The 8,447-nt window shown below is 58.6% G+C and overlaps 2 protein-coding genes across 2 annotated transcripts in view; both read right to left on the minus strand.

Annotated features, from left to right (window-relative positions):
- Nucleotides 1-7,098, minus strand: part of SPIB (Spi-B transcription factor) — an 8,655-nt gene extending 1,557 nt beyond the window's left edge. Inside the window, exons 1-5 of the mRNA XM_008063584.2 lie at nt 7,039-7,098; nt 5,986-6,013; nt 3,910-3,982; nt 3,418-3,632; nt 2,939-3,089 (exon numbers count right to left, since the gene is read on the minus strand). Of these exons, the coding sequence (XP_008061775.1) occupies nt 2,939-3,089; nt 3,418-3,632; nt 3,910-3,982; nt 5,986-6,013; nt 7,039-7,061 (490 nt within the window). The 5' untranslated portion in view covers nt 7,062-7,098. The remainder of the gene's footprint in view (nt 1-2,938; nt 3,090-3,417; nt 3,633-3,909; nt 3,983-5,985; nt 6,014-7,038) is intronic.
- A 954-nt stretch (nt 7,099-8,052) lies between these two features.
- The window catches only part of POLD1 (DNA polymerase delta 1, catalytic subunit), a 26,438-nt gene continuing 26,043 nt past the window's right edge, over nt 8,053-8,447 (minus strand). Inside the window, exon 26 of the mRNA XM_008063578.2 lies at nt 8,053-8,244. Coding sequence (XP_008061769.1) covers nt 8,053-8,244 — 192 coding nt within the window. The remainder of the gene's footprint in view (nt 8,245-8,447) is intronic.

The following is an 8,447-nucleotide window of genomic DNA, read 5'->3' on the forward strand; positions in this document are numbered from 1 at the left end:
CGCCCCGCCGCTGGGACCCCCTCCCCCTTCTGTGCCTTCGAGCTGTCTTTCTGAGCTGGGGTCTCCCTCAGTCGCCCAGGCCGGAGTGCGGTGGCATGGCCACGGCTCACGCAGCCTCGAGCTTCTTCTGGGCTCAGGAGATCCTCCCGCCGCAGCCTGCCGAGTAGCTGGGACTAAAGGCGTGGGCCACCACGCCCCGCTAATTTTTCTGATGTTTTGGGAGAGACAAGGTCTGGCTGCGTTGCCCGGGTTGGTCTCGAACTCCTGGGCTCAAGCGATCCTCCCACCTCGGCCTCCCAAAGTGCTGGGATTACAGGCGTGAGCCTCCGCGCCTGGCCTCCTCATTTTTTCTGGGTTGCCTCTTTCCTGTCTAATTCAAAGCCCCGCAAGCACGCCCTCAGTAGCCTGCCCCATACCCACTGGCTGCTCCCGACTGGTGCTTTGATTTTAGGGATTTGAGTCTGTCCTGTCCTCTGCCCTGCGGCCAGTGCATAGTACTACATTTCTGCAGATATGTAGTATTATGCACTGGCCGCAGGGCAGTGGATGAAAAAAAAATCTGGGTGCTCACAAAAACGGATAACTGGGGGCTGACCGGTGGTGGAGAGATCTGGAGTCGGCTTGAATCGGCCTGGCCATCTCCCCAGCTCCCGATCCCCTAGCCGTTCAGCACCAGAAGGGGTGAGGTTCCAGGAGGGGCCAGGGCACCAACCTGGCTCCTGGGCTCCCACAGAAGTGGGGCTTTCCAAGCAGGGCAGTGGCTACAAGAACTCTTTTTCCTAGCTGTGCCTTTTCCCAGCTGTGTGACCTCAGGGTGGTGATGGTGTGAGTTCTTTCTTATCCCTTCAGGTTGCCTGGGCATACGTTTGAGTAGAAACCGGCCTTTCTCTCTCTAGAAGCGGGGCTCAGGCGCTTCAGCAGTTTCCAATTCTGTCCCTTCTCCCAGTTCCTCAATGTGGCCACCCAGATATCCGCCTTATGCCACCGCTTTCTGGGGTGGCCTCCCCAAGGGACAGTTACAAATGGCCAACATGGATGTGCTGATGCCTCAGAGACCACCTCCCAGGCACAGCATGGCCTCCTGAACTCCAACCTACCTGCTAAACCCATCGATTAAAAGCCCCCTCAGGCGGGTGCAGTGGCTCATGCCTGTAATCTCAGTACCTTGGGAGGTTGAGGTGAGAGGGTTGCCTGAGCCCACGGATTCGAGACCAGCCTGGATAACTTGGCAAGACCTCATTTCTACAATAAATTTTTAAAAAAATTAGCAGGGCGTGGTGGCACATGCCTGTAGTTCCAGCTACTTGGAAGCCTGAGGCGGAAGGATCTCCTGGGCCCAGCCGGTCAAGGCTGCAGTGGATGTGAGCGTGCCACTGCCCTCCAGCCTGGGCAACAGAGTGAGATTCCAACTCAGAAAAAAAAAAGTGTAAAAGCCCCTTCTGGAAACATGTTTGAATAACACCCTGGACCACTGGTTCCCTGCCCCCCACACACACACATTCCCTGACCTCCTTCATGTTTCTGTGTCTGTGTTGTCTGTGGCCTCAAGTGTGCTGTGTACTTCTCAGGCCCTGTAAGTAGTAACATTGTTATTTCTGTCTTGTGTCTCTCCTAATCACTATAAGGGTCCTTTGCATCTTAAAGATTCTACTTGAAAACAGATGATTAAAAGCCGAGAGCAGTGGCTCACACCTGTAATCCCAAGCATTTTGGGAGGCCGAGGCAGGAGAATTGCTTGAGCCTAGGAGTTTCAGACCAGCCTGGGCAACAGAGCGAGACCTCACCTCTACAAAAAAAAAATTTTTTTAATTATCCAGGCGTGGTGGCATATGCCTGTAGTCCCAGCTACTCGGGAGGCTGAGGCAGAAGGATCACCTGAGCCCAGGGGGCTGCGGTGAGCTGATGGTGCCACTGCACTCCAGCCTGGACTTTGACTCATAAACAAACAAACAAAAAAACACAAAAATCAAACAAAACAAACAGGTGACTCAACCACTCTGAGCTGAGTCTCCTCAGTCATAAACGAAGTTCCTGGGTGTGTCTTGCTTTTACAAACCTTTGTGGGCATTTAGTGCTAGAAGCTTTACAGTTGTGAGCTCATTTATTTTTTATTTTTATTTTTTTTGAGTTGGAGTCTCACTCTGTCGCCCAGACTGGAGTGCAGTAGACACTCCCGGCCACCACAGCCTCGACCTGCTGAGCTCCGGCGATCCTTCCGCCTCAGCCTTCCAAGTAGCTGGAACTATAGGTGTGCGCTACCACACCCGGCTAATTTTTGATTTATTGTAGAGATGAGGTCTCACCAAGTTGCCCAGGCGGGTCTCGAACCCGTGGGCTCAGGCAATCCACTCACCTCAGCCTCCCAAGGTGCGGGATTACAGGCTGAGCCACCGAGCCCAGCTTGTGAGCTCATTTAATCTGCATCAGAGCCCTGTGAGATAGGGGTGATAGGACGATGCCCATTTTACAGCTGAGAAACCGAGGCCGATACAGAAAGGAACAGTGATCCCAGCTTCCCAGGGACTGGGCATAATGGATGCTGGGCACATGGGCGGAAGCAGGGCTTTCCTGGTGTGTGTGTGTGGGGGGGTGCTATGGTGATTATTTTTGATGCTGTGTAGGTTACAGTGAAGGAGATGTTGGCTTACAGCGCCCCCTCTCCGCCACGCACTGCCATTCCATGTGCATAGAGTATCCCGTTTAATCCTTCCAAGGCCCTCAGGAAGGTAGATGCTATCACTGCCATCCCGGCTGTACAGACAGGTGAAGGCACTTGCCCAAGGCCACACAGCCAGCAGGTGGTGTGCATCTGGGGTATACAGTAGGTGCTCAGCACCGGAGTATACAGCAGATGCTCAGGAAGCCATGGTTTCTTTAGCCCCTGCCCTCTGTCTCCAGCTGACATCATCCCTCTGCCCCGCCATCCACTCCCACATACCTGCCTCCGACCCCTTCCCCTCAGGGCCGGCCACGAGGGCCTCATCTGACTCGCTGTCCGAGACCTCCAGGGCAGGGCTGTCCAGCAGTAAGTCCTCTTCCTCTGACAGCACGGGGCTGGGGTACGGGGCGTACACGGGGGGACCCAGAGTCTGTGGAAGGTCATTGTCACCTGCACATGTGGGGGCCCCTTCTCCCCCTCTACTTCCTCCGCTGGGGCCCCCACCACACCCCTCCCCCAGCTCTGGTCCCCATCTCTGGGGACAGCATGGACTCCGGCCGTGGTTGGGTTCACCATGTTGTGGTCAGGGGACACTTGTGCTATCTCCATTAAAGCCTGCCCAACACAGCACCAGTTTGTGCTGTCCCTTGGCTCACGTCTATGTCCCTCCCCTGTGCAATGGAGTCACAGTGGCACCTGACCTTGGCGGTTGCCACAGGACAAGACTCCACCGGTTTTCCCTGTCCCCTGCCACGCACCTGGCTGGCGAAGTCCTCCGTGGGGTATGCTGGGAGGCCGGGCCCTGGGGCCTCCAGGCTGGGGGCCGGGTCGAGGCCGCCTGAAGGGGTGTAGGCCGAAGGACCGTAGCAGAGCTGGGCAGCCTGGGGGTGGCCAAAGGTGGCCGCAGCTGGGTCGAAGGCTTCATAGGGGGCAGCTGGGACAGGTGGGGGCCCAGTCCAGTCCCACAGAGGGTCTGGGGGATGGGCACTGAGTCAGAAGTCGGGAGGCCTGACCCAGGCCCCCTCCTGCTGGAAGTCCTTGGCACAAAGGGGCCATTGTGGGCTGTGCAAATCTCTGACCCTAGGATTTGCATGGGGGAGCAGATGGGTGGGAGAGGAACGGGGTGGAGGGTGGTGGGTGGTGGGGGGAGTCTGGAGGCCTGGGCTACCTTGATCCCTGGGGCTTAGCTCACCCGTCTATGAAATGGGCCGAGGCCCAGGTGGGGAGGAGGCCGAGCCGGGGTCACTCACCAGGAGCCCCTTCTGAGTCGGGGTAGTTGGAGTGTTTGCAGCTGTCCAAGTCATAGAAGACTCCATCTGGGTACTGATGGGGCAGGGGAGGGAAGAGGGAAGTGATTCCAGGCTTCAGGGAGCCCCCAGCCCCATCCTGGACACTTGGAGAGACTCCAACACAGAGAATGCAGAGACGAGAGGCTGGAGAGAACGCAGAGAGAGAGAGACAGAGAGACAGAGACTAGGCACCAGACGGGGCAAAGAGAAACCTGCAGTGATACTGAGAGCAGAGACAGCAAAAAAGAGACACACAGCAGCCTTGCTGGTATACAGTTGGCATCTCTGGAGAAGGTGTGGAAGAGCACCCCAGTCTTGCCTTTCTGGGGACAGGGGAGGCAAGGGCGAGAGGAGGTGGCATTGTTCTCACAGAGGCAAAGGCTCAACCCTTTTTTTTTGAGTCAGAGTCTCTGTCGCCCAGGCTAGAGTGCAGTGGCACGCTCACAGCCACCCCAGCATCAACTTGCTGGGCTCAGGTGATCCTTCCGCCCCAGCCTTCCAAGTAGCCGGAACAACAGGCATGAGCTACCATGCCCAGCTAATTTTTTATTTATTGTAGAGACGAGGTCTCGCCAAGTTCCCCGGGCTGATCTCGAACCCGCGGGCTCAGGCAATCCACTTGCCTCGGCTTCACAAAGTGCTGGGATGATAGGCTGAGCCACCGAGCCCAGCCGGCTCAACCCTTTTAAAATCTCTCTCCATGTTTCAATCCATCCCAAGAATCAAGTGTTACTTGAGGAACTAGTAGAGACTAAAGCTAGACGCACAGCATCCCCAGGGCCCCGCAGTCAGTGACCCGAGAGACCTGGAGATGAATGTCACAGAATAACCTGTTCAAAAATAATCAGAGCAGTTTTATGTTATCTTATTTTTTGAGTCAGGGTCTCACTCTGTCCCCCAGGCTGGAGTGCAGTGGCATGGTCACAGCGCACCACAGCCTCGACCTCCTGGACTCAGGCGATCCTCCCGCCTCAGCCTCCCGAGTAGCTGGAACTACAGGCATGCACCCCACCATGCCCCACTGATTTTCTGTAGAGACGAGGTCTGGCTATGTTGCCCAGCGCGGTCTTGAACTCTTGGCCTCAAGCAATCCTCCCACCTCAGCCTCCCTAAGTACTGGGATTACAGGCGTGAACCAAGGCATCTGGCCTGAGCAGCTTTATGAATGACACACCCTCCCCATCTGGAGACATCCCATCTACCTGAGGGGGAATAAACAAACTGTGGTGTGGGTGGGTGATGGACCACGACGCAGCAAGGAAAAAGAACAAACACCAGACACACACTTCACCTTGAGTGAAGGAAGCCAGACCCCAAAAGGGACACGCTGCATGACTCCCTTGATATAAAGTTCAAAAGCAGACAAGACTAACTGACAGTGGGAAATACCAGAGGGGGGGCACTGACTTGGGAAGGGACATGATGGAACATTCCGGAGCGACTGAAATGTTTTTATCTCGAGCTGGCTTGTGGCGACCCAGGGGTACGTACAATGCAAAACCCACTGAAGTGTGCGCACGATTTGTCAACTTTACTGACTTGTCGTGTCGCACCTCCATTTCAGAAAAAAGGCAAGCCACCTCGGAGGCTGGAGAGTGACGGGGGAGGGGCAGATGGGGTTTTCGTCCCCCACATCAGTGGTGTCTGATTTCTCGGAGTGGGTTGTGGGGTCAGGGGTGCAGTTCTCTGCGTGTCTGAAATGTCACAGAGTAAAAGTTTTAAAACTGCAAAACAGAAAAGGAGAAAGGGAAGAAGGAACATGTCAACGTTTTTGCTGAACATGGGACAGGCGGAGACTCCCAAAGTGGCAAGGGAGAGAGGGGGACTCAGAGCCCGGGAACAGGAGAGGCACATCAGGATACATCCGTGATGGCAGTGGGGGTGGCGGGAGACACTACGTTCAGGAAGACAAAGGGACAGGAATGGGCAGAAAGGGGAAACTGAGGCAGGGAGCGAAGGCGGCCTCCTCAGGGAGGGAGGTCACGGCGGGTCGCTGGGTTCTGCCACCCCTCCCTGGTCCCCAGGCGTGTGACTCACCAGACAGCTGAAGTGCGGCCCGTCGAGGCTGGAGGGGGAGAGACACAGGGGCATGTCAGGGCTGCCTGTAGCCACCTGAGTCTCTCGGTGGTTGGGGGCTGGCGGGGAGGCAGCTGTGACCACCACAGCTTGGGAGTCTGCTGGGTGTCCCTGTGTGTGAGACCAGCCCCACCACTTTCACCCCCACTCCCCTACCGGGACAGGAAGTGGGGGGGCAGGGGCCAGGCAAATGGCCCCCCACCCCCCAGATTTGCATAGACAGGCTGGAGGGGGGGCAGGGAAAGTGAGGGAGAGAAAGTCCCCAGAGAGGAGCTGAGGGCACCCGCCGGCCGGCGGGGGGTGGGGAGTGCCTGGGCCAAGAGGGGCCTTGATGGCCAGGGAGGGAGAGGTATGGGGCGGGGATGGGGAATCAGAGACTCAGGTAAGGCGTGAGGAGAGGCAGGAAGGGGGAAGGGTGTGCAGAGGACTCAGGGGGCATTTCTTGATGGGGGGGGAGGAGGGGTGGAGGCAGGGACAAAGAAATGGACAGAGAGAACTAAAAAGAGACAGAACAAGAGGCCGAGAATGGAGAGACTGAAACAAAGATATGGGCAGATACAGAGCGAGACAGAGATGGACGGGGTGAGACAGAGAGAGGGAGATGGATGGGGTGAGGCAGAGATGGACGAGGGAGACAGAGCCCGGGGAGACACAGAGACGGATGGGGTGAGACACAGATGGAGAGACGAGGAGAGAGGGATGTGGACGGGGTGAGACAAAGACGGGGAGAAACAGAGATGGTTGGGGTGAAACACACATAGGGAGAGACGGAGGTGGCCAGGGTGAGGGCCACCAGCAAGAGGGAACACAGTGAGTGTTCCAAGGAAGTGGGGTCTTTGGGGGACCAGGAAAGACGATGGCAGATGAAAGAGAATCTGGGTGGAGAAGGGACAGGAGGGGGTAGCCACAGTGTGGACCCAGTTCCCACCTCCCTGCCCGCGGGTGAGGTCTGGCAGAGGGGCTGGAGGGGCAGTGCAATGGGGGTCCCGAGGGGGGGCTTGGGGCCCCACTCACTGTGCAGCCTCCAGGGCGAGCATGGTGGTGCAGGCAGTGCCTGCCAGCTGCAGCCGCCACCCCTATTTATACCTTGGCCCAGCCCTGGGGGCGGGCGGCTGGGGGTGCCAGCCACAGGCTCAGCCCTCCTCGAAAATCCCCGGAGGGGTCGGGGCAGGAGGAGGGGGCAGGATTGCACAACCCCTTGGTCACGTGGCAGGGAGGGCGGGCCTGGAGCCATCTGGATTTGGGGATCCCCATGGTGGGTGGGGTTGGGGGGCTGGCCGAGGGGTGGAGCTGGATTCAGGGTGACCCTGAGGTAGGAAGATCCTAGGAGTCACTGGGTCGAAGGGGGCATCAGGAACTGGGGGGACCTGGACTCAGGAGCTACATTTTGGCAGGGCAGGCTGGGGGCCTTGAGGTGGGCAGACCCCAGGACCCTGTCCTAGAGGGCGCATGATTCCCGGAGGCCGCATGGGACGGGTCTGAAGGCAGGGCCGGGCAGGGCTGTGGGTCGCAGGTGGGGGTCATCAGGGGGTCTCATAAGTGGACGTGAGCTGGAGGAAACCCAGACTGGAAGCCCATCAGGACCCCAATGTGGAAACAGTGGGTGTGTGACCCGCAGGGGGGTCCCCTCGGCCGTGCTGGGGGGTGGAAGCCTCTGGGCTAGGGGCTGCCCCAGGCCTGGAGGAAACAGGTCAGCACCCGGAGGGTGGGGCGGCCCCCAGGGACCCAGGGCTGGCCCCCAGACACCTGGGTGGCCTGAACAAGGGCAGGGGAGAGCACCTGTAGAGGGCGGCTCACTCCGAGCCTTGGGGGAGGGGCCAGAGGGGAACCCGAGGAGGAGCCCAAAAGAGGAGCCCAGGAGCCCTGTGCTGAGGGTGAGAAGGACAGGGGGCCTCGGGAGGGTCCCAGCCAGGGCTCATAAAATTGGACCTTGTGCCCCCAGAGACCACAGAGCACCAGGTAGCAAAAGGCCCGAACTTTATTAAATTCTCCCAGACCCTTCCCCCAGTCCACGGGATGCCGCTGAGGTCACCAGGCCTCGGGGCCAGGGGGCCCAAAGCGTCTCAGAAGCTTCTCCTGGTTCTCCAAGTCCTTCCGCACCTTCTTGCGCATGTAGAAGATGGGGCAGTCCCGGCTGCAAGCGGGGGTAGGGCCAGGGTCAGGGGCAGGTGAGGGCTGCCAGGGCCAAGGCCTGGGTCCAGCCCGGGATGCGGGTGGGGGCTTGAGCACCCGTTGCCGGGGCCTTTCCCAGGACTTTGGCCCCCATCTTCTGCCCCCACCCCGACGGCAGGCTGTTTGCTCAGTGGGCACACGGGAGGCACAGGGACATGGCCGTATATCATCTGTCACCTGGCGTGGGAACCCGCCCCACCCACCTGTTCCCTGGGGAAAGTCGGCCCGCCCTGGGGGAGGGGGCCAGGATG

The sequence above is a fragment of the Carlito syrichta genome, unplaced genomic scaffold (genome assembly GCF_000164805.1).
Source record: "Carlito syrichta isolate Samal-C Ts95f unplaced genomic scaffold, Tarsius_syrichta-2.0.1 Scaffold306948, whole genome shotgun sequence".
Classification (NCBI taxonomy): Eukaryota; Metazoa; Chordata; class Mammalia; order Primates; family Tarsiidae; genus Carlito; species Carlito syrichta.